Source organism: Coenobita brevimanus, chromosome 75 (genome assembly GCF_032717465.1).
Source record: "Coenobita brevimanus isolate Jiangsu-jjx chromosome 75, ASM3271746v2, whole genome shotgun sequence".
NCBI classification, from domain to species: Eukaryota; Metazoa; Arthropoda; class Malacostraca; order Decapoda; family Coenobitidae; genus Coenobita; species Coenobita brevimanus.
In genome coordinates, this window is record NC_137028.1 from 11,222,862 (window position 1) to 11,249,271 (window position 26,410).

At 42.2% G+C, this 26,410-nt stretch overlaps 1 protein-coding gene across 1 annotated transcript in view; it reads right to left on the reverse strand.

Moving 5' to 3' along the window:
• Positions 1-26,410, reverse strand: part of Ask1 (apoptotic signal-regulating kinase 1) — a 450,944-nt gene that overhangs the window by 322,550 nt on the left and 101,984 nt on the right. Inside the window, exons 7-8 of the mRNA XM_080278838.1 lie at positions 1,873-1,984; positions 100-271 (exon numbers count right to left, since the gene is read on the reverse strand). Coding sequence (XP_080134964.1) covers positions 100-271; positions 1,873-1,984 — 284 coding nt within the window. The remainder of the gene's footprint in view (positions 1-99; positions 272-1,872; positions 1,985-26,410) is intronic.

The window sequence follows — 26,410 nt, forward strand, 5'->3', positions numbered from 1 at the left end:
AATTTAGGAGAATCCATTGTACCTCAACTCATAATTTCATAAAGTGCAAACTGATGAACTTTCAGCAATGCAACATCAGTCCACCCTCTTGAAGCTTACCAATGTGTTGGAGCTCAGATGACTTGGAGAAATCATTGCCAGCAATGACCAGGAGTGTAGCCAAATTAATGCCAGCATACTCATTGGGCTGCACCTCAAATCCTTTACGATACCAGTAAATGGCATTGTGTAAGCTCTCTTGGTCCGTATGTTGTGACTCAACAAACTTATCCTGTAACCAAAGTAAGAAAATCATGCAATGAGTGGATTCCTTACATGTTATACAAGGTCTGTTAAAAAAGTATTGAACCATAGGCTCTAAAAAAAATAAATAGCTAACCTGTTAAGCTAGGACATTAATCCCCCTAAAAGTCGGCCCCTTCTGACTTGACACACATAGCCAAGCATTCTTTCCACTTCCTGAAACATCTCTCAAAGTCGGTTTTCAGTATCTCCTGCAGGTGCTTCGTCGCATTCATAATGATCTTTTCTCATCTCATCTCAAACTGGGAACCCTTCAGCAGAGTTTTGAGCTTGGAGAGTAACCAAAAGCAAGAGCCATGTCTGGTGAACAGGGAGCCCGCCAGACCTGCAGGATGTTGTGCTTGGCCAAAAATTCCTGAATCAGTTGAGAAGAATGGGCAGGGGCATTGTTATGGTGCAGCTTCCAACTTGCTGTTTTTCAAAGGTCTGGTCTCTTCCACTGAACTGTGTCACGAGACAACAGAAAACGTCAAGGCAGTAATGTTTGTTGACAGTCTGACCTTCTGATGCATATTTGTGATGCACAACATCATGGTTGGCCTTGTTGGGGAAAAAAAAAAAAAAAAAAAAAAAAAAAAAAAAACTGTCAACATGTGGGCACATTTCACCTTGCTGCAGACTTGTCATGATTTTTTTGGCCAAGGAGACCCTGTATGCTTCCACTGAGATGACTGTGCTTTGGTTTCTGAGTTGTACCCGTACACCCAAGTCTCATCTACAGTGATAGAAGTCTTCAGGAAGCCTGGATCACGATTTGCACACTCCAACGTGTATTGAGCAACATTCATCCGAGAAAAGAGATTAAGACGAACGCAACGAAGCACCTGCAGAAGATACTGAAAACCAACTTTGAAAAATGTTTCAGGCAGTGGAATGAATGCTGGGCTATGTGTGTCAGGTCAGAAAAGGCCTACTTTGAGGGGGATTTGTGTCCTAGCTCAACAGGTTTGCTATTTACTTTTTTCAGAGTCTAAGGTCAGAAACTTTCTGAACAGACCTCGTATAACACAACTTTATAATGCAATTATTTTTCTCTCCAACTTGAACAGAGGTTCCCTGGTAAAAAATGGATGGTGGTTTTGGGTCATATGCAGGGAGCTGGTAACATTTCTATATTGTGTGGTTTCTGTGGAGGGTGGATACACAAGAGGTTGGGTGGTGTGAAAAATAGACTGCAAAGCATAAGTAACTATGAGCGTACCATATCCAGGGAATACCACATGATCTGCCAAGGTTTGAGGAAACTCATGTAGGTGATGTTGGTCTAAAGAGTATGGATAAGTTCTGCTACCGGGGTATATCATTAGTACATAGGTAAGTATCAAAGCAAGCTCAGTTGCAAGTAGAAGAAATGGTCTATCCTAGATGAATTCACCTGGAAACAGCATGAGTAAAATGAAATAAAAAATGTCAATGTGTTAAAAAACAAGAAAAAAAAAAATGCTGATTGCAGTGTTCAAGAAATATGAGAACAGCCATTAAACTTAAGAGTACACTATGAACAGTTGAAGAATAAGGTTAACTACAGTAAACATTAAAAGCTTCATATCCAAGCTAGCCTCAACTTACCTTGTAAATACGACCACACAGACACACCATGTCTGGAACCTCGTTCTCTTTCTTCTCAAGGGCTTTTGTAATTACTGCAAGTGCTTTCTCTCGGTCGCCTTCCATGTTTCGTCTGCAGATGCAAGATAATGAACACAGTAGTACCAGTACTGGTTAAAGCAGCACTGTCACTAAAATCAGCACTATGCTGAAGTGTTTAATCTAACAAATACCAGAATGGTACTTTAATCTAAAAAAATCCTATTCCATGGAATTTGTATCCAAAAAGTGGTCATCTAAACAACAGGGCTAGTACGGCTTTAACAAGACAAGTTCTTGACAAATGCCTCCTGCCTTATGATGACATATTCATCTGAACTGCACAACAATCGCCCAGCAAAAGTTGGCACTGCTATCTGAATAAATAAAAATTATCTAAATTGTTTCTGACTGAACAAATATGCAAGAAATTAGTCTTAATCAGTTCACCAGGTTTATCCTGGTTGCTAAAGTTCGCCCAGCAAAAGTTGGCACTGCTATCTGAATAAATAAAAGTTATCTAAATTGTTTCTGACTGAACAAATATGCAAGAAATTAGTCTTAATCAGTTCCCCAGGTTTATCCTGGTTGCTAAAGTTCATTCACATTCAGTCACAATAATTCTGGTCCATAGGCCACTGAAGGCATTGTAATGTTACTTCAGCTCAGACATCCAATCACAATAATTCTGGTCCACAGGTCACAGCAGATATTGTAATGTTACATCTGCCCAGACCCATTCGAATGGATATATTCACACTGATTAAGGTCTCATTATGTTAGGTCAGGTTTAGTTATGTCCATTTGGGCCCACTTATACCCATCAAGGTTCAACTGAACCCAACCAGGCAAATTAAATTCAGTGAGGTCAAATTAGGATAATTCAGATTCCATCAGTTCCATTCTGGGGCAGTGAGAGGATGATGTTGAGGTTTGCCACATCCTATGACTGTGGTATGCAAGATCATGCTGAGAGAAGCGAGGTGGATCAGGAGAGAGAGGAGCTGTCAGGGAGAAAGACTGAAAGATGAGAAGCTGAGGATCAAAGAAATGGCACATGAATACAGGACGATAGGAGGGGAGGAGTTAGAATCACTGAACTGGAATGAAATGAATCTGGACAGCTTGTGGAATGTACAGTTTCCTCCACTTCTGATGAGTACAGTGGGTGATGTGTTTGGTGAAATGTGGCACCACTGTGTTTGTTTACATTGTAGTAATAGTAAGTGAATGGGCAGGCCTGGCAGAGATTCCCCTCCTCCACAGTATCCAGTAGCCACAGAAACAATGTTTTATCAAGTCACACTCTGTCTGCAAATCCAAGTATATATAGTGGAAGGTAGAGAGAAAAACAAATAGTAATGCCATTGGATCCCATTGCTTCTCTGACAGGAGACGACTGTGAGGTGGAACGGAGGGGAAGGGGGACAGGTGGTGGGGGCGCATGTATTGAAAATTTGTGTTTCATTTAGAAAGACGAAGGGTATGATTATACAGATGTTCTGAGGTGATCTGTAACTCTGTATGCAATAACATGTAGTAGATGAATGTTGGAGTCTTAATGTTCGTCATACAATGCGGTGAACTAGCTGAGCATAAATCTCAGAAGGTGCGATGGCCAGTGTCTCGAAAAGGGGTTCACCTGAGTCTACTGTGTGTGTGACTCAACTGCTGTAACATTTTTGTGGCTGAACCAGGGTGACCATAAATGATTCTTGATCAAGCATGTGACACAACAGTCATGCCATGTTGTGCATCATCCAGTCTGTTTTATTGTGAGGAAAAACAATCATTAGACTCTCAAATCATGGTATAAGTAGATGTCCTGTTGCTTAGGATTATAGCTACTTTGAGTGTAGGACAGCTATTGGATTATTGTTCGAAAATGTTGTGCATTCATCATACTGATGGATCATGCAGAGGTAATGAGATACTGCATTTTCATAATGAATGCATATTTTGTCTATTAATAATTGAAATAACGGTGTTATGGATGTTCATTCCAAAAATGATGTCGTTTTCTTCAAGGTGCTATTTCATTAGTCTGGATACTTATGACATAACATTCACAAACACTGATCACAGTTTATTATTTTCTCATTAAAATATTCATACATTAGTTTTCATACAAGTATTACACATTCAGGCCCTCCTTAGCTCCAGATGGATTATACTATCTAATCATGTCTACACCCACATGCTGTTCATTCAGAGGGAGCAATATTTCCCATACCAACACCAAACATCGCATATGTTGGTGATGACCCTACTCCCACATGCCCACCTCCTCACTCACTGCTACTTTACAACAGTCCACTTCCACACACATCTTGCCACCCAGCAGGGTGGTCAAGCACTCCCACCCTCTCTATTCCTGCAACATTTCCTTCCTCTCCTAATACCCCGTCCCACTGACCAACCTTTCCTTAACCCCTAAAAGACAAGTGTCCGCATATGCTGTCCGAGGGTACTAGGGCCAAAAAGACGGGTGACCGGCGTCCACATATGCGGTCATGCCCCCCCCATCCCCCAAACCTACCTCACCCACCCCACCCCCCTACCACCACACCCATACACCACCCACCTCCCCCCCTGCCCCCCACCATCCCACCCCCAAACCTCCACTGTCCCCCAAATCCCCCCACCATCCCCCCAATACCCTCCACTGTCCCCCAAATCCCCCCACCATCCCCCCAATACCCTCCACTGTCCTCCAAGTCCCCCCACCATCCCCCCAATACCCTCCACTGTCCCCCAACTCCCCCCACCATCCCCCCAATACCCTCCACAGCCCCCTACCACCACTAATCTCCACCCTCTCACCACCCCTCCCCTCCCCACCCCACCCCTATCCTCCACAATCCCCCCCAAAAGCTTCCCCACCACCCCCCAATCCCCCCCAACAGCTTCCCCACCACCCCCTATCTCTCACCCCCAAAAGCTGTCCCCCTACCCCCTACCCTCCTCCACCCCCACCTCCATACCACCCAAACCCCCCACACCCCCCAAACACCACCACCCCTCTAACCCCCACTGCCACCCCCACCCATTTCCCCCCAACTTACCACCCACACCCATTACCCCCCATCCCCACTCTACCCCACCACTCCCACACCCCCACCTCCCCCAAGCACCCAGTCCACATCCCAGCACCACCCCACAACCCCTACACCCCTCCACACCTCTCCCCCCACAAATCTCCCACCCACTGATTATGACAGCCCTGAGCGTAAGTCAAAACATTACAATGCCCGTCTTTTGGGGGTAAGTCCCCTCTAACCTGCCAAATATTCTATTCTATTTCCAACTGCCTTGGGAATATCATTTTCAATCATCAGCGTCATTGGACACGGCATCACAGATATCCTTAGTATCAAAATCTATTGTTGAACTTGAGGTTATTATGAATCTCCTACGACGGCTCTAAACAACAATACCAAAACGAAGTTTTGCTTCCCATCTACAATCACCACCATCACTGTGCCAACAACACCATAACGAAGTTTTGCTTCCCATCTACAATCACCACCATCATTGTACCCAGTACCTATTACACATCATGATATTTTAGGTCCTGATTCCCTCTGCCCTACAACTGATATACTATGTGTGTCCATTTTCTGTCATGAAATTGGAAGAATAGTATCAGGCCAGTATTCACTCTTACAGGGGCATTCTGGTGGTGTGGTTTTGTTAGGAAAATTGCATAGTCTAGCCTTGTTTGTGCATGAGTCCAGTAATGCAACTGGCCAATCCAGATCTATGTTAACACAGTAGATGACATCTGCAAGTTTGTGTGTGATAAACGGACATACTGTATAACGAACTGCAACACTGCCAACATTATGCATGTCTGTCCGTTGACTGCCATTATAACACAAGGTTTTAGCATGTGGCCGCGGCTACACAAAATGTATCGGTGGCGTGGTGTTGCTGGGAGAGCGTAAAACTGCGTATAGTCTATGTGTGTTTGTGCAGGGACTCTGGTAATACACTTCACCGACTTACACGCAATCATGCCAAGATAGCAGCCAAAGTTGCGGTTTGGTGACTACACAGGATACTGACTGACCACTGAACACACTTTCACTTCCCAACAGTCTGAATGAGATCCTATTTTCAACCAATGAAAACATTAAGCAGTGCAGTGACCAATACAATTTTATATGTAAAGTAAGCAGTGTTTTAGGCCCCGTGTCATCATACAGGCTTATACAGTATAACACAGCCAAGGATAAGCTGGATCTACGGTAGGATAAAGGTTGAGTGCTGCTGGAGCATCCAAGTAAACGTACGCAACATTGGTGCACCAGCACCTGGACAGTAAAACCCAACCACCACCCTTTACACAAAATATTCCCGGGTTCTGAAGCTACCCCATGTCATCCACTAGATTTACACAAGGTCATTGATAAGGCTGCAATCTCGTCGTAGTGATGCGAGATGTTAAGGAAGTCAATATCAGGTCTCGTTACCTTTTATACGAGGAAGGGCCTGAATTTTGTGAGAGAGAGAGAGAGAGAGACTGGTGCATTCATGGTGTCATTACAAGTTGCTACAATATGACATAATAGACCGAGGGAAGGATAAGGTGGTCCTTGTCTCCCTGGATGTATTTCTACAGTGATAGTAGCCTCATATCACCCACCTGTGACAGTGTAAGCATAACAAGTCTCCTTGTTTACAGGCTATTTGAGAGAGAGAGAGAGAGAGAGAGAGAGACCCTCTCTCTCTCTCTCTCATATAGCCTCAACCTTCATCCTACTGTATGTCCAGCTTATCCTTGGCTGTGTTATACTGTATAAGCATGTATGATCACACGGGGCCTAAAACACTCCTTACTTTACATATAAAATTGCATTGGTCACTACACTACTTGATGTTTTCGTTAGCTGAAAAAAGGATCTCATTCAGACTGCTGGGAGGTGTGTTCAATGCTCTGTCAGTATAGTCACCAAAACTGCGACTTTGGCTGTTATATTGGCAGGAATATGAATAAATCTGTGAAGTGTATTACCACCCTCTGCACAAACACATATAAACTATACGCAGTGTTACACTCTCCAGCAGCACCACACCATTGATATATTTTGTGTAGCCGTGGCCACATACTAAATCCTTGTGTTATAATGGCAGACAACGGAGAGTTATGCATGGTAAAGGAAATGTTGCTCCTTTTCGATGAACAGTGTGAGTGTAGACACGATTATATAGAAAAATTCGACTGGAGCTAAGGAGGGCCTGAATGTGTAATAATTGTACGAAAACTAAAGTATGAATGATTTAAAAAGAATATAATATACGATGATCAATGTTTGTGGATGTTGTGTCAAGCTATCCAGACTGATGAAATAGCACCTCGAAGAAAGAGACATCATTTGTGGACTGGCCACACCTAACACCGTTATTTCGTTTTGTTTTGGTTTTAAAGGCTCCAACATGCTTGCATGCGTCGGCCGTGGTCACCTAATGGCGGCTCTCCATGCTGCACAATCCATTGCAGCCTCCCTGTTCAGTCCCCTAACCCTGAGGTCACACTTAATGACCTCGTCCCATGTCTTTCTCGGTCTACCCCTCGTAACCCCACCCCAAATATAACACTTCTCACCTTCCTCACCAAATTATCATCCCCCATCCTCTCCACATGTCCAAACCATCACAGTCTACCTCTCCCCATCACAACACCAATACACTCCAGTCCCATCCTACCTCTCAACTCTTCCATCGCGAACCCAGCCCCCCCAGACCTTGGATGCAGGGACGCACTACATATCCACCTAATCACTGTCATTTCTGTACGTCTGAGCCGGCGTATTTCAATTATTATTAGACAAGATATGCACTCATTATGCAAATACAGTATCTCATTACCTCTGCGTGATCTGTCGGTATGATGACTGCACAACATTTTCGCACAACAAGCCAATAGCCGTCCTACACTCAAGTAGCTATAATCCTATGCAACAGGACATCTACTTATACCATGGTCTGGGAATATAATGACTTTTTCCTCACAATAAAATAGACTGGATGATGCACAACATGGCATGACTGTTGTGTCAAATGCTTAATAATGAATCATTTATGGCCACCCTGATTCAGCCACAAAAATGCTACAGCAGCTCAGGTGACTCAGGTGAACCACATTTCGAGTCACCGGACATCACACCTTCGAACATTCATGCCCAACTACACTTGTTCACTGAATTGTACGACGAACATTAAGACTCCAACATTCATCCACTACACGTTATTGCATACGAGTTACAGATCACCTCAGAACATCTGTATAATCACATCCATCATCTTTCAAAATGAAACACAACAAAGTTTTGATACATGTGCTCCCACTACCTGTCCCCCCTCCCCGCCATTCAACCCCACCTCACACTCATCTCCTGTCACAGAAGCAATGGGATCCAATGGCATTAATATTTGTTTTTCTCTTTACCTTCCACTATACATACATGGCAAACACTTGAATTTGAAGACAAAGTATAACTTGATAGAACATTGTTTCTGTGGAGACTAGATACTGAAGTGGAGGGGATGCTCTGCTGGGTCTGCCCATTCACTTACAATTACTACAATGTAAACAAACACAGTGGTGCCACATTTCACCAAACACACCACCCGCTGTACTCGTTAGAAGTGGAGGTAACTGTCCATAGGGACTGCTTAGTTAGGAATGCTAAAGCGGTGTGTAGTGTGGCAAGAGTAACAACAACGAAGAAAGGTACAGTATGGTGGGATGAAGAGGTTAAGACAGGAATGGAGGAAAAGAGGAAGCAATGGCTTAGAATGGTTGCGGCACAAGGGTGCAGTTGAAATAAGAAATTAATGTACAGTAATCCCTCCACTATCCGATGTAATAGAGCCAAAGGCATGTCCAGAAAGTGGGTCTGTCTGGATAGTGGGACCCTGTCTCCTGCACTGGTAGTTATGAACCCTAACCCAGCCTAACTCAGAAAACCACCTACATAACTCTCTACTGGACATGCATAGCACCTATTTAAGACCCTATTCACACAAATAAGGGACAGAAAGTATGAAATAAATGAAAAGGAACCAGAGAATAAGGAATTAGAAGTGAGTATGGAAAATATTTAGCAGTATACAGGGTACTTATAACATGCCTGTGGCCGTTCGTTACTAAGGTTAATCTGCCTCCTCTAAGGCTCTGGCAGTGGTGAAAATGCTTTTGAAGCATGTACAGTAATCCAATGTTGTGCTGCACTTAATCCTTAGCACTGTGAGTTATAAATGTTTAACACTGCACATTCTGTTCTTGATTCCACCATGCCAGTTTCAACCGCCAATTTCAACTGCCAGTTTACACTCTGTACTTAATCTCTGCACTCTGAATTCTAATTTCATAATACTGCACAACACTGTAAATTCCCATGTGGTCTAGTGGCGAGGTATTGTAGTTAATTACTGTTCATTCACAAAAAAAAGAGCACGTGCGGCATCCACTGAATGAGCGTCTAGTCAGGATGGTAATTAGGTGGTAACTGGGCAGGGATGGGGGAAGGCAGGAAGCAAGCAGCAAGCATAAACACAGCTGTTCGGCGCTGTGCACCAACTTCAAAGTACAGTTGAAAAAAATGTTTTTTTTTTTTTTTTTTTTTTTTTTTTTTTTGGGGGGGGGGGGGGGCCACACAATGTCCGGTAGGTGGAGAGTCAGGATAATGGACTCCAAATAGTACGGGGATTACTGTAATGAGATTAAGATGCATGTTGAGGAGGAAAAAGGAGATAAATGATGATCTAGAAACAATAATGAATGAAAATTACCCTAATAGGAAGTTATTCTGGAAAGAGATGCAGAAATGTAGAACCAGTGACTGTGGGAAGAAATGTGAAAGTGTGAAGGAAGTAAGTGGTAGATAATAAACCCATGGAGATGAAGTAAGGACCAGATGGAAAGAATATTTGAAAGTCTGATGAATAAGAATGGAGAGAGCAAAGCAACTGTTAAAATGATTGGTTTTGGGGGTGTACAGAGAAAGAATGCAGGATACATGACACTTACAGAGGTGAAGAACACTGCGAAGCAGCTGAAAAATGGGAAAGCAGCTGGGGTTTACGAGGTTTATGCAGAGGCGATTAAGTGTAGTGGGGAAAGTGGAATGAAGTGCTTGTTGAAGATATGTAAGAAGGCATGGATGAGTGAAACTGAGCCAGCAGAGTGGAAAAAGGCTGTGATTTTACCCCTGTATAAAAATAAAGGTGAGTGAAGTGAGTGCAAGAATTACTGTGGCATAAGTCTATTGAGCATGGCAGTGATGGTATACAGAAGAATTATTACTGAGAAAGTACGAGAGATATCAGAAGTCCTAGTGAGTGATGGACAGGGTGGCTTTAGGAGTGGCAGAAGATGTGTGGATTAAATATGTGCAGCAAGACAGAGTGGAGAAGGCTTGTGAGAAGGACTATAAGGTGTTTATGGCATTCATGGATCTGGAAAGAGAGTATGACAAAGTGGACAGACAAGGATTGTGGAAGGTTCTGCGCATGTATGGTGTAGATAGTAAGCTGCTGGGTGTCGTCATTAGTTTTCATGATGGTAGTACGGAATGTGTAAGGGTAAATGGGCATCTAGGCAATTGGTTAACAATCAATGTGGGCATGCGACGAGGTTGTGTGATGTCCCTCTGGTTGTTCAAGATACTGTATATATATGGATGGAGTGATGAGAGAAGTGAAAACACGAGTAATGGAGAGAGGGATGGCGTTGGTAATAAATAGCGATGGATGGAATATCTCAAATTTGTGGTATGTTGGGATGGTGTTGGTAATGAATAGCGATGGATGGAATATCTCAAATTTGTGGTATGCTGAATATGCAGTGCTACTTGCAAATACCGGACAGGAGCATGGTAGACTCGTGCAGAGTTCTGGAGATGTCTGTGAGCATTGTGCTTTGAGAGAAAATGTAGAAAGGAATAAAGTGACAGTTACTGAGAGGTAAGGAGAGTCCCAGTGTGATGTTCCAGTGAAAGGAGAGAGACTGGAATTGATGAGAGTTCAAATACCTGGGTACAGTGATGGAAAAGAGAAGAAAATGTGCAAAAGATGTGGAAGTAGAGTAAAAAAAGGAAGAAAAGTAGCTGGTGCTATGAAGACCTTGACAAGAAACAAAGGCTTGAGTGTTGTAGCTGTGCGAGGCTTACATGGAGGAGTGTTAGTGCCAACTTTACCAAAGGATTTGAGACTATGGTGTGGCATGAAAATGAAAAGTCAAGCGTAACAGCAGCAGAGATGGGAATGCTGGGGAATGTATGTGGAGTACAGAGAGTGGAATGGATATGGAATAATGTGAGTCATGAAAGATATGGAGTGATGAAGTCTGTGGACACCAGAATCGAAGAGAGTATATTAAGATGGTTTGTCATGTGGAGAGAATGAATGACAATAAAGTTGTGAAAAAGGTATACTGGGGCAAATCTGAAGGAGGGAGGAGGTGAGGTAGGGCATGAAGAAGGTGGAGGGATATGGTGGATGAGCGTGTGAAGAAGATAGTTATGGAAGTCGGTGAGGCTAAGGGGCTGACAAGAGATCGAGTTGGCTGGATGAATTTTGTGCGCAGTGCATAACCAGGAATTTGCCACCCCTTTTTAACGTGACAGCATTCGGACTGACTCTGTCAGACGGGTATATGTGAAGCTAAAGACCATGATGAAATTTTTTTGGTCTATCTTATGGAACCAGAATTCCATGGGCTTGAATAGTGAGTGAATGGAAGTTACTCCTCACCCTGCCCTAGGGTGGGAAAGGATGTCCAGATGATGATGATGATGATGATCTGTCTATTCTGGCTGTCGGATCAGTTCAAGTTCAGCTATGTCCTATCAGTGGTTCTTGAGCTCATCTCCTGTTCTGTGGTCCTCTGACTCTGAGTTAGACTCTGGCTATGGTGGATTTTAAATATTTAAAGTAGGTGCTGGCTGTCGATCTTTTTATACTTGGCTAATGCTTACACCTAGTTAATTCATACCTACTGATGACACAGACAGTCTCCCATACACAAACATAAGTTAATTTTAGTCTGCCATGTTCATTCACGCTCAAACAGGTCACTTTAGTCATTCATTTCACATTAGGTCCATCCAGACAATGGAGCCATTCAGTTCAATTTATGTCCATTCAGAGAACTAAAGATCCATTCACATCAACACAGATCTTTGCTAATGATTGTAGTTTCTTTCACCTGAGACTGAAGTAGATCACATCAGGTCTACTTGAGTCAGTTTGGTTATTTCAAGCCCTGTCAGGTCACTTCAAGTGAGTCATGACAATTTCACATCAATAAAGACTGATTCAAATCATGATCATGAACTTATGTCCAAGCAAATCAGCCACATAGGTGTAACTGTTATATTACAGTTTATGTCTTTCAAATTCAATAAGATCTATTCAAACCAACACAACTGAGTCAGGCCATGCCGATACAAGAACAGGCAAACCCCAATTTAAGATACCCCTAGATGCGATACCCTGGCATAGTGATGGGGGTAGAAATATCACCCTACCCTGCCTATTGTAGGCCTACCCCTAGTTTTGATTTTTTTTTTTTTTTAACCAATTTTGATTATATTTTAGACTAAAATTTTGTGTTTAAGTTGATTTATAAATTGTTTTACGACTTAGATTAATGTGTTTTAGTCACAGGCGGAGTGAACACTGTCATGTGGGGTAAGGATGCTCGCCCGTCAGACGTGGTACTCAACAGTGTGGACAACTAGGCGACTCAACAAAGAATATTTCGTGTTTGACCACTGAACATCTAACCTAACATGGAATACATAATAATAATTTTAAATAAATATTAATAATTATGAAAGCCTTAAGCCTTTAAACGCGGATCGTCGCTTTTGCGACGATCGCCAAAAAGGACATAACGGCGGATCGTCGCGTTTCCAATTTGAGTTAATTTTGAATAAACACGGGCAAGGATGTTCCAGCTGTTATTGTCTATCAGTACCGCCACCCTTTAGCTACAATTAGCATACTTGACCTTTGTACTACTGACCTCCGTTGTTGCCAAGTATCGCGTTCCACCCCCCCCCCCACGGCCCGGCCAGCCTGGCTGTGATATATGGCAGTGCGCTGACTGCTCAGAACTGTAAATCTGCGCTCTCCTCTCACAAGCAGTTTATGCTAATAGGAAACGCTTGTTTCCCCAGTTGTCACACTAGCTTTTTTTCACGCGCTTTTCCCCTGTTTAGCGTCAGTTTATCGCAGGCTTTCAAAGTGACATTATGGCGAGTTCTAGCTCTTCCAAGTCAGTGCGAGCGGCCGACAGGAATGAGAATAAAGTGACGGGCAGAAAAGCGCGCCGCGGTGGTCTTTTGGGAAGTACTATGATTGAAAATAATGTAGTATACGTGTTTTTAGCTGTGAAAATGGAAATGTTTGTTGAGTGACGGGAAGACCGCCGCAGCGCTGCATGTCGACTGTACGCTCTGTTGATTTTAGCCTTATTTTCAGTGCTTATTGTACAAATACAGATTCCAAACTACCAGTACGTTGTAGTATAAAGTTTACTGTGACAGAATGAGGTTGTGGTAGAGGGGAAACTGGGTTGCTGGAGGTGTGAAAGTGAAGATTTTGTTACCCAACTTTGCAAGTCTCCACAAGTCCTTGGGTAGTCCACGAAGGCTCAACACCTGTCCCTGGAGAAAGCTGAATGTAAGTACTATCTGACATACCAAGTATAATGTTCTAGGGTTAATCTCTGATTTTTGGCTAATATTTTCCTACAGGTACTCAGACCGCGATCCAACCCTACCACACGGGGGGGGGGGTCGGCTGTCCATGGCCGCATTTTAGGGGTTAAAGAGTAAATATTTCATGTACTGATAAAAATGGTGACATCGATAAATCATGTGTTTACATTCGGGCTGCTCAAGGGAGAATGCTTCGAGAATACAACAAAATTCCTAAGTACATGTTGGAAAATAAAAGAGAAGAAAGTAAAGAACCTCAGCAACCAGAACAGTAACTAAACCTACATAAACAGGGGCCATTGAAAAGGCTATCCCTATCACATCACTGATTGCATTCACTGTCAAAACATCGACAATTCTCCGTCACAACCATTCGCACCTTGGACGATTCTGCGTCATTCATACATTACAGTATTATTATGCATAAGCATAACAAAAGTTTATTTAATTGTCCCGGGACCGTCCGATGGTGCGATTGTATATGATGCTGCTGCTTCTTCTCCATCAAGTTTAAATACAAGATGAAGATCCCATTTTCCAGTGACGTTGACTGGGTACAAGCAGGACGGGTACTGGTCTTAGGCTTAGGTTAGCTTCTTTTACAGCTGCTGGGACATTTAGATTGGCTTTAAACTTTTTTTGGACTCACTTGGGTGGGTTTAGACTTCATTGGGGGGGTGGAACCCAAGGTTCAAAAACACATCCCTATACTTTACATGTTAAATCTACCGCAAGATATGATACCCTGCCTAGCGATGGATTTTTACTTAACCAACTGCATCATGAAACCAGGGTTTGCCTGTATGTGCCAAAATCAGTCCTACTGATATAATGGATTTCTCGGAATTTTTGAAAAGTCCCTCTGGGCCGTGACAATAATCCACCAAAACAAATCAGTGAGCCTAATGTATGGGTAATTAGAGTTTGATGTCATGAGCAAACTGCAGTTCACATAGTTCAGACATTAATAGTAACTAGGGTTTGATGTCATGTGTACACTACAGTTCACATAGTTCAGACATTAATGGTACCATTAAACTATGTCCAATGAGGTATATAAATGCGGGTGTGATGAAGAGAGAATAGTGGGCAAGGTGGGTTGGGACTGTAGAAGGTGGTGAGGTAGAGGAAGGTGTTTAGTAAGTGCATCTTTCTCTTACAGAAGAGGCTGGAACAAGCTGGGAAGGTCATGGGTGGTGAAATGGGGATAGCGGTTCCACACCCACAGACAATGTATGTCATAGGTAGAAAGGGTATGGATATCTGAGTTCTCTCTGAGTAGAACAACAAGAAAGTAAGCATTTTCCAGTCATATACCTGGTATTTCATAATGGAAGTATGAACTGAACATGACGTGAATGACATTATGATAATCATAAGTAATCCCTCTAATATCCGAACGCCCAATATCCGAACATCCCCACTAACCGGACATAATCATCCTGAGATCCAATATTCCCAAAATGGGCCAAAAACCACAAAAAATTTGAAAAAAATCTGACTTTTTTCCAACCCGTAATTTGAAATTGCTGCCTGGCGCCGAACAGCTGTTACACCATGGTCCCTTCACCCCTTCCTTCCTCCCCTCTCCCCCCTCCCCTGTCAGGGTTGCCATTTGGTATTTTTCATTACCAAGTGTGGGCCAATTTGGTAATGAAAAATTCGTTTGGTAATGAATCAGAATAATGCATTACCAAATGGATTTTTCACATGTATGAGGATACACAGGATGGAGATGGTGGATTGTCTGCTCTCTCTGATTAATCTGCTACCCTACATAGCGTGAAAATAATCAACATGGTGTTAATTATAAGGAGAGCGATTACATGTATTTCCACTTGTATATATAATTAGCGAAGAATAAATGATAGCTTTATGAATTTGGTAATGAAAGTTGAGGAGATTGGCATTGTGGCCGTTGCGATCTGGCAACTCTGTTACCCCGCCATCATCAACAGTCACAGCTTAACTCCGATCGAGAGCAGATGCTCATAGCAGTGCAAGCCACAGGTGCTTGTTTTTTGTGAATACCTCGCCACTAGAACACACAGGAATTTACAGTGTTAAGAAATTAAAATTTAGAGTGCAGAGGATTAACTGTGGACTGCAAACTGGCAGTTCAAACCAGTCCAGGAGCCAGGACTTGTAAGTACCCAGAATGTTTAATACTGTATAAACTCACCTCTAAAACCTCATTTTATGGTTCTTTTGCATTTATTTCAGTCTTTTATGTCCCTTATTGGTGTGATTTGGGTCTTAAATAGGTGCTATGCATGTCCAGAGGGAGTTGTATAGGTGTTTCTCTGAGTTAGGGTCCATAAGTACAAGTCCATAAGCTGGGGCCCAATATCCAGACAGGACCACTATCCGGACCTGCCTATGGCCCTAGTACGTCGGATACTGGAGGGATTACTGTACAGACATACCCAGGTTTAACAATGCAATTGGTTAAGTATATACCCATCACTACGTGAGGTATCGTATGTTGGGGCAGATTTAGTGTGCAAAGTATAAGGATGTATTTTTGAGCCTTGGGTTCCCCCACACCAACCAAGTACTACATCCACCCAAATGAGTTAAAAAAAAAAAAAAAAAAAGTTTCATGCAAATCTAAATACCCTAACACCTGTAAGATAACCTAAGCCTGAAACAAGTGCCCGTCTCACTAGTACCCAGTCAAGGTAACTGGAGAATGCCATCACCGACTAGTTTTCAAACTCGGTAGAGAAGCAGCAGCAGCACTGTATACAATCCCACCATCACACAGTCCCAGGACAATGAAATAAACATCTTTTACTCATAATAATAACGTATGAATTATGCAGAATCCTCCAAGGTGCAAATTGTTGTGAAAGAAAATCGTTGATGTTTAGACAGGGAATTCTATTTACAGGGAATGCAACTGGGACTGCCTTTTCAGCGGCCCCTCTATACATCATTTTTGTTACTGTTCTGGTTGCTAAGCTCCTTTATTTTCTTCTCTCTTATTTTCCAACACCTACTCAGAAATTCCTTTGTATTTTCAAAGTTTTCCCTTGAACAGTCCGAATGTAAACACATGATTTATCGATCAATGATGCGACTGGGATAGCCTGTTCAAAGGCCCCTCTTTATGTCGTTTTAGCTACTGTTCTGGTTGCTGAGTTCCTTTATTTTCTTCTCTCTTATTTTCCAACATTTATTTAGATATTCCCTTGTATTTTCAAGCGTTTTCCCTTGAACAACCTGAATGTAAACACATGATTATTCGATCAATGATGCGATCGAGATACCCTGTTCAAAGGCCCCTCTTTATGTCGTTTAACTCCTTCTTTATCGACCCTTCTTCCCAGTGTAAGCAAGCAGTTACACCCCCACACCGAGTCCCTCCCAGCCCTCCAGGCTGAATGAGGGGTAGTGTTACAATTATCACCAGACCCATACAATTTGCTCAATCTTATTTATTTTCATGTCAGCGAACAGATAAACCCAACAAGTGTTTTTTTCCATAAAGAATATTAAAATACATTATTATATGATTTAGCATTCATTTCCTGAACTGGTTATATCCACGTAACTGAAGAACATATCAGCTTGAAAATCAAATCACGAACAGAATAATGTTTTATTTATTTACCTTGTAAGTGGTGTGGAGTTTGTGCAAAAAGTACATGCTCCTGTTTGGTTCATAATGACAAGAACTACAATAGTACACTCCCAGACGGAAAAGAAGAGGCAGCTCCAGTTTGTGTGTGTGTGTGTGTGTGTGTGTGTGTGTGATAATGAAATGTAAAAGGAAAGAAATGTAGCAGAAACAGAGAGTGAAGAGCGAGAAAAAGAACAAAATAAAAGAAATGAAGACGGTCAAGAGAATAAAGTGGGAGAAAATGAGGGGTGGGGTGTGTGTGTGCTGGCTACTACTGGAGCAAGTCATCAGCGCTACTTGCTGCCATCGTTTCTGAGCTCGATTCCCTCTCGCTTTCTGCACTGCCACTTGCATCTGGCTCCAAATCACTGTCACAGTCATCTAAAGAGACTTTGAAACCTCCACATCACTGTCAGTATCAGTATCAAAATCACCAAACTCATCATCACTCTCAGAAAGCACAAATGACTCCATAATGAAGAGAGTAGTACGTCTCTCTTTACGCCTGAATCACAATACGCTAGCCTCATCTGGAAAAGTTGGCAACAATGTTGGACAGTGTTATATAACTACTCTCCATAGAAGGGAAATAAATGATTGGTCAATGAGAACTACACCATGGATGTGGTAGATCACTGGTTGAAGTTCATGATGTTTTTATTACATTGCATGACGTCAGAAACATGCCACACTCATTCCTGACAAAACACACATCTCTTGCCACCACGTGGTCCCCACATACTAGGTGCTACCCAAAGTTCCAGCAATTTGAACAGAGGGAGCCAATCGTTTGCAGTTTTGCCTTTTTGCCACTAGGAGGAGTCAGCAGTACCCCTTGTGCATCAGCGCGGCCCCGACTGTGTCTGTGAGCGGACGTGTTGTTCAGCTATGCTTCTTACTGTAACGCAGGCCTGAAAGTTGCGAGTATTTTACTCACCATGGCGAGTAAATAAATTACATCACGGGTAAAAATTACTTCTCACTCACCAGTGACAAGCTGAAATTTTATATCTTAAATTTTAATAAAATTTGTTTCTTTAACCATTACTTCATATTAAGAAACATCATGATAAAAATATAAAAAAAATCATCATTATTAACAATCTGGCAACTCTATTAAAAACCGCTTGGCATCATACCAGTCGCTAGATGCTGTCTCTCACTCGCAATTGGCTGCATGATCAGTGTTGACGTAGTCAGCTGACGAGAAGGAGTAATGTCATTTGCTTTCAACATGAAACGTATGAAACCCTCGCCATCAACATCAATCTCATCACCTCCCTCAAAAGAAGCATCACAGAGAACATTTCTTCCAAAATGGAAGAAAGAATTTACATGGCTTATGTATGATGAGAATGAAAACAAAATGAAATGTTCCATTTGCATGAAAAATCTAACTGCAGCCAGCAAAACGGATTTCGTAACTGGATTTCAGAATTTTAAAAAAGAAAACATAGTTTACCATGGCAAGAGCAGGAAGCATATTGAACTGCGTGATGCTGAATTAAATTGCCAAGATCAGGGAAACATAGTCAAGGCATTCCAATATCAGCAAAGGAGGAAGATAAGGATCCTGAAGATTTGAAGATGAAAATTACCACCGCATACATGCTGGCAAAGGAAGAACTTCCTTTCACTAAATTTTTACCCATTATTGAACTACAAAAGAAGAATGGTGTGCCCATCACAACCACTTATGCCAACCATGTGAAAGCTGCAGAACTGGTGAACATCATTGTGCAGACAATGAAAGATGAGGTTCAGTGTTTTAAGCTATATATAACATGTTTTTCTTTTCTGTACACTTTTTACTGCCATCCTCCTGATTTGTATATTACTATATATTAGAAAAGCAGCGTCAAAATTTTCCATTAATAATAAACAACAAAAAGTTCACTTAGATTTATTTAATAAACTGTTCCGGCTACTTTCCTAGTAGGTCTATGTATCTCTAGTCACTTGACAACACCCTCTCCATCCTTTATGTTCGTGCTTTTTTTTTTTTTTTATTGTTTGCCACTGATTACAGCTTTAATAGCGCTTCTTGATGTATCATCTTTCGTAATGCTATTATTATGCTTATATACAAGCAAATCTATTATTTATTTTCAACCTGGGCTACAATAAATAACTTGCAAACTGACTAATTATTTGTTAATTTTCCTTTGGCTAGTAAAAATTTTTCTTGGCTGGTAAAATCTTTTAAGTACTCACCAGTGGCTGGTAAGATAAATTGTAGACTTTCAGGGCTGTAATGTGGTGTGTAGGTGGTTTGGCTGTTTTGCAATGGCAGACCTCATGGAACAAAGAACCTGCATCAAGTTCTGTTTCAAGATCAACAAAACAGCTGCAGAAACTCACCGGTTGCTTCAGCAAGCCTTTGGTGACAATGCCATGTCCAAAACCAGAACATTTCTCTGGTACAGGTGGTTCAAGGTAGGATGAACGTCCGTCGAAGACGATGACTGTTCTGGACGACCGGCAACGGCAACAACACCAGAAAACGTCGGAAATGCTCGTCAGGCTATCCTTGCAGATCGTAGACGAACTATCCATGATGTCTGTGATATCACTGGACTGTCGTACAGAAGCGTGCAACACACTGTGTCGAACGTGTTGGGCATGAGATGCATTGCTACTAAATTTGTGCCAAGACTACTGAGTGACAAGCAGAGGGCACATCACGTTGCAGTTTGCAGGGAGCTCAAGAATCAGGTCAGAGATAATGCCACCTTCATCTCTAAGGTCATAACTGGTGATGAATCATGGGTTTATGGTTATGACCCGGAGACAAAGCAGCAGTCATCGCAATGGAAGACTCCCAATTCACCGAACCCGAAAAAAGAGCGTCAAGTTCGTAGCAATGTCAAGTCAATGTTGATTGTTTTCTTCGATATCCAAGGGATTGTTCACATGGAATTCGTCCCACCCACTCAATGTCAGTGGAAAGTTTTACTGTGAAGTTTTGCAGCCTCTGAGGGAGAACCTCCACCACAAATGTCCAGAACAATGGAAGAACAAGTACTGGGTCCTACATCATGACAATGCCCCCATCTACACATCTATTGTTGCCCAGCAGTTCCTGGCTTCCACTAACACAGCAGTCATTCCCCAGCCACCCTATCTGCCTGACCTTGCCCCTTGTGACTTTTTCCTATTTCCTAAGCTGAAATTGTGACTGAAAAAAAAAGGTCGATTTTTTTTTTTTTTTTCTTCCGTGTTCAACTCTGGGCATAGGTTTCAGGGCCTATTCCCAAGTCCCAGTAGTCCTCCTTGGGGCCAAGCAATCCTTCCACGTCTCCAGATGTCACCACTTCAGCGCTAACATCCACTGTCCATATTGTATACATGCTAGGGCTGTCTCATACAGGACTGGTGTACTGGTATTAGCGAGGGTATTTTTATGACGTGTCGGTGGGTCATCTGGTAGATCAGAAAAGTCTGCTTTTTATGAAATTCAAATCCTTAAACTGTTCCCTGTCCCAGCCGGGATTCGAACATGGGTCCATTAAGACTGCAGGACACCTCTCTAACGATTCTACAACCGCCTCCCACAGACAGATCCAGACAGAATTGCAGGTGCTGAAGACCATCATGCCTAAAGCCTTACAGGGACTCATGGAAAAAACACTGGGACCAGTGTATACATGACCAAGGGGACTACTTCTAAGGTGACAGACAGAACTAAGAGGTAAGGTAACTTATTTTCCTACAATATTCAAATTCCTGGAAGTTTTGGGTCGCACCTCGTAAAGCCCAAACCGGGCTTCTTAGGGACCCATTCACACCATCTTATCAGCTTGGTAATAGCTTAGCACAGCTGGTGATTCGGTCTGGCAGAGGTGGCTGGGCGTGTGGTAGGCATTTACCAAAATACAAACATTCAGTAAAGAAGGGGTTAAGTTACTGTTCTGGTTGCTGAGCACCTTCATTTTCTTCTCTCTTATATTTCAACATTTATTCAGAAATTCCTTTGTATTTTCAAAGCATTTTCCCCTGAACAACCTGAATGTAAACACAAGATTTATTGATCAATGATGCAAACGGAATGTCCATTTCAACGGCCCCTCTTTATGTTGTGTTAGCTACTGTTCTGGTTGCTGAACTCCTTTATTTTCTTCTCTCTTATTTTCCAAAATTAACTTAGAAATTCCTTTGTATTCTCAAAGCATTCTCCCTTGAACAGCCCAAATGTAAACATAGGATTTATCAATGTCACAGTTTTCATCAATGCATGAAATATTTGATCTCTAAGGTTTTCATTAGTATTAATATTCATTTAAAATTATTATTATGTATTATGTGCTTCCTACGTGTCAGCAAGTGGGTTGGTGGAGGGCTGGTGCCCCTCCCCATAAAACAAATAACTCAAAGTCAAATGGCCACCCCTTCGGGATTATGGCGTCTGGCAATAGATAGATAGATTATGTATTCCATGATTGCTTAGATGACAGTTCAAAGGTGAAACACAAAATATTCTTTGTTGAGTCACCTAGTAGTAGTAGTAGTTGTTCCCTAGGCAGTCTGGCCGAACAGCCACGAGTCCCTAAGGAAGGCCACGGCCAAGACCAGGTTTTCCCACAGAGCTCTCAAGGAGTGCATGTTGGGTTGTTGCTGCAGGTGACTGTGTGCAATGTAGTCTTCCATAATGTGCTTAACAGCATGGGGTGCTGTGTTGCATCCTGGACAGGCATCAGCAACGGAGTCATCCAGTCTCTTCTGATAACTCGAGTGGGCTGGATGATGCCCACATCTCATCCTGGCCACACCAACCCTGTCTTCACGAGGGAGGTAGGATTCAGAAGGGTGGATGGCAGGACGCCGTGCATGCAGCTGTGTTGTCTTTGAGTGACTGAATGGTGTGGCAAGTGTTTTGAGTATGGATATGCTTCAGAAAGCTGGTCTGAGGTGGGCGAGGGGGAAGACTTGACAATATTTGTGTATGAGTTGCCTAGCTGACCACACTGTTTTGTACTTCGTCTGATGGGAGAGAATTCGTACCCCAACTGACAATGCTCACTTTACCTATGACTAAAACACAATAATCTAAGTCTAAAAACAGTTTATAAATCAACCTAAGCACAAAATTTAAGTAAAAAATATTATCAAAATCGGTGGTATTTCTACCCCAATCACTATTCCGGGGTATCACATCTACGGGTACCATAAATCGGGGTTTGCCTGTAGTATGTCTGACGGACAGGGTCAGAATCAAAGAGACCTGTGAACCACATGGAGTTAGGCAGTCATCTGACCAGAGGATATAACAGTGTGCTTACATGGTATGGTCATACTGATAATGGATATCAATACTGGTGGTGAAGAGAGAAATGGTGCATGTGAGTGGAATGGACAGTAGAGGTATTGGAAGGTCAAGATGGTGAGATATGGTAAAGAAATGTGTGAAACGGAAAGATACGGAAGTCGAGGAAAGAAAGCAATGAAGAAGGGAAATGTATGGCTGAAGTATGTATGTAATGAGATACACAACATCAAGACACCACTTATCATATTTAATCCATGGCATCCGGGTGTCACATATAGATGACAGCCTGGAGATGTCTGGGTAGCATATATACATGATCTAGAGTTTCGCAGCACTGTTTGAACATTTAGCAGGTAATTACCACCACAGGCAAACACTGGCAACCCTCCTACATGGATCCCAGTCATGCTCCAGTTACCTGTGCACTTCCATCACGGATAGAGCTATGCAAAAATTTTTCCGTGTCCGGTGAGAAGTCAGCCAGCCTGCCTAAAGGTCATTGCCATAGTGACTGCACTCCCTTGCTCACACCACTGCACACTCACACAACACTTCTCAAAGCCTACAGAAAAATGGTGTTTGTAGTTGACTGCACTATTCTGAAAGTGTATTTTTACTGTGGAGGACTTATATAAGCCTTACTTGTGCCATGCATATGGACACAGCCACAAAAAACACAAAAAGTTACCCCACTTCCAAAGGCTCTCTCTCTGACACTACTCACTACCCAGACAATCTGAGGCCATCAGCTTGAAGTTGAAGGATTGGTGAGTATTATGACACTTTGATTTTTATTCTTAGCTAAGTATTAGCTGGGATACAGTAATCTCTCATTTATCCGGACATAATAAGGCCAAAGGCATGTCTGATTAGTGGCAACATCTGGATAATGAACACTATTCCCCTACCATTCCTCGACCTTATTTATACCCAACCTCCAATCCATACCTAACCTATTTGTATTGTACCTATACTTAATTTGGCAGTTTTCTGGTCACTCAGGCACATTTAGACATCAAAATACACAAAGGAATATCCAAAGTAATGCTAAACACCAAGAAAACCATGCAGAAAAACCACTGAAAACCAAAAAACATCCTACCTAAACACTACTCTGTGTACAGTACCACCCCTTGTTTTGGCAGTGTTTTCCGGTAATTCTGCCATATTTTGACATCAAAACATACATAGGATTATCCAAAATAGTTTTCAACACCAAGAAAACCATGCAAAAGAAACTCTGAAAACCAAAAAACACCTACCTATACACTACTGTATGTACAGTACCCCTCCTAATTTTGGCACTGTTTTCAGGTCAGTCTACCATATTTAGAAATAAAAACACACATAGGAATATCCAAATTACTGTAATGCTAAACACCATGAAAACCATAAAAAAAAAAAAAATCTATCTATCTATCTATCTATAGCCCGACGCCCTAATCCCGCAAAGGGTGGCCGCAGACAAAACGCCTCCAAGTCACTCTGTCACCCACCATTTGACTCCCCTCCCCCCAACTCACCCCCCCCTCCCTCATATACCTCTCAACTCCATCCCTCCACCTCATCCTCGGTCTATCCCTCCCTCCACCTCACCTACATACACCCTCTTAGTCAGTCTTTCATTCTCCATTCTCTCCACATGTCCAAACCACCTCAGTGTATTTCTCCTAATCTTTTCAACCACATCCACATCTACCCCACAACGTTCCTTCACTTCTTCATTCGTCAACCTGTCCCTCCATGTCACTCCACATGCTCCTCTCAAGTAACTCATTTCCACTGCTCTCACTCTTGACTTGTTCCCCTCTTGCAAGGTCCACGCCTCGCTTCCATACGTCAGGGTAGGGATCACAATACCATCATGCAGTGACTTCTTAACTTCCATACTCACCTCCCTATTTCTCATCACTGCTTTCAGTGTGCCAACAACCTTCCTTCCCTGCTGTACCCTTTCACCAAAGAACTCCTTACCTATACACGACTCTATGTACAGTACCCCTTCTAATTCTGGCACTGTTTTCGGGGAAATTTGCCAAATTTAGACATCAAAACACACAGGAATATTCAAAGTAATGCTAAACACCAAGGAAACCATGGAGGAAAAAAAAAAAAAAAATCCAACCTATACACTACACTCAACCCCCTGCTATTGCACGTTCAGCTATCACGCTTATCTGCTATCAAGCACACATCAAATGCACAACCATACATGCTATCAAGCACCCCAAGACCGCTATCACGTGTCGCGTTTGAAGACAGGCTAAGCGAAACTTATTCACATGGCACTTCATACGAGGTTTGCAGAGGATACGATGGTTAATCGGAACGGTAACGTGGTAAAATTCCCGATTATAGCACGGGCATTTGGAATGCATCTGAACGGATTCCTGCTGAGGACACGACAGGCAAAACAGTGACCAAAACCCATTCGGCTCGAAAGAATATATCGTACTACAGCATTGAAATTTAGCCTAACACTGAATACTTATTAATATTGTATTTTAAAATAAATATCAATCGTTTTGAAACCCTTATAAAGAGTTAATATTACTTATGCCGAAAAACCTGTGAGGTCGATAAAGTAATCACGTGTTTACAACTGAGATGAGGCTCTAACGACAGTGTGAGGAACGTGTGTGATAGCGTCCAAGTTTTGTTCCACTTAAATGTTCCTCAGCCATTCCTGATATAAGGTACCATGTGATACCCTCTTTAGCTGTGGACACTAAAGAAATGGAGACAGCCAAAAAGATCTGGCGGCAATTAAGCCACTCCCAAGCCTCGGAACCCATCAAACCACCCAAGCCGTAAGCCTTATAAAAGTTTGATGGCCTTTTATGTTGTTTATTTATTCTTTATACTGTTATTATTAATATAATAATGCTATATTTCATGTTAGAGGAGAGATTGGCAGGAAATCGTAGGCATAAAGTGATTAAAAGTTAGAAAAATGGGCCACCGAAAAACCAATTAGAAATTTTCCCATTGATTGTTCAGTGCAGCTATCGCGTATTCAGCTATCATGCGCGTTTCCTGTGACCAATTAGGCCCGATAGCAGGGGCTTGAGTGTACTCTATGTACAGTACCTCTTCTAATTTTGGCACTGTTTTCAGGTCAAACTGCCACATTTAGACATCAAAACACATAGAGTATAGGAATATATGAAGTAATGCTAAACACCAAGAAAACAATACATAACCAACAAAAATCAACAAAAAACCTGAAGACATTATGAAATTTGGTTATCTGTAACGAGTGGTCCTGGGGCTAAAAAAAAAAGAATTCCACGGCCAAATATGCCACTGGAAATTGGTTATATTGGTATAAATGGTATACCACCATCTTCGCTGGCGTTCATACTATAAGATAAGCTGATAAAAACACATAAAACTGATAAGCACAAGTACACAAATGCAGTGAGAATAAAGTGTTCAGGAGTAAAACTTACCTCCATATAACTTCCCACCATCCTAGCATTAAATTTTGCCAGCACCTTACATGGCGGAAAAGAGAGTTATATGTAGAAAGAAAGAGAGAGGTGAAAAGATTGGTAAGAGAGAGTATGAAGAGAGTGGATGAGGAATTTGGAAGGAATTTGAGTGTAAAGTGGAGGGACTGTAAGAAAATATTCTGGAAAGAGGTGAAAAGAGTATGACAGGGTGGAAGTGAAGTTAGCAGGTGAGTGAAAGATAAAAATGGTAGATTACAAGTGGAGAATGGAGAAAAAGTGAGCAGATGGAGAGAACACTTTAAGGAATTGCTGAACATAGAGGATGGAAGTAATGCGAGTATAAGTGGCTGGGGAATGGCTGGGAGAAGGAGGGAGGTGAGAAGACAGGAAGAAATCAGTAGGATAAAAGTTGTGGAAGCAATGAAGAAAGTTAAATCAGGGA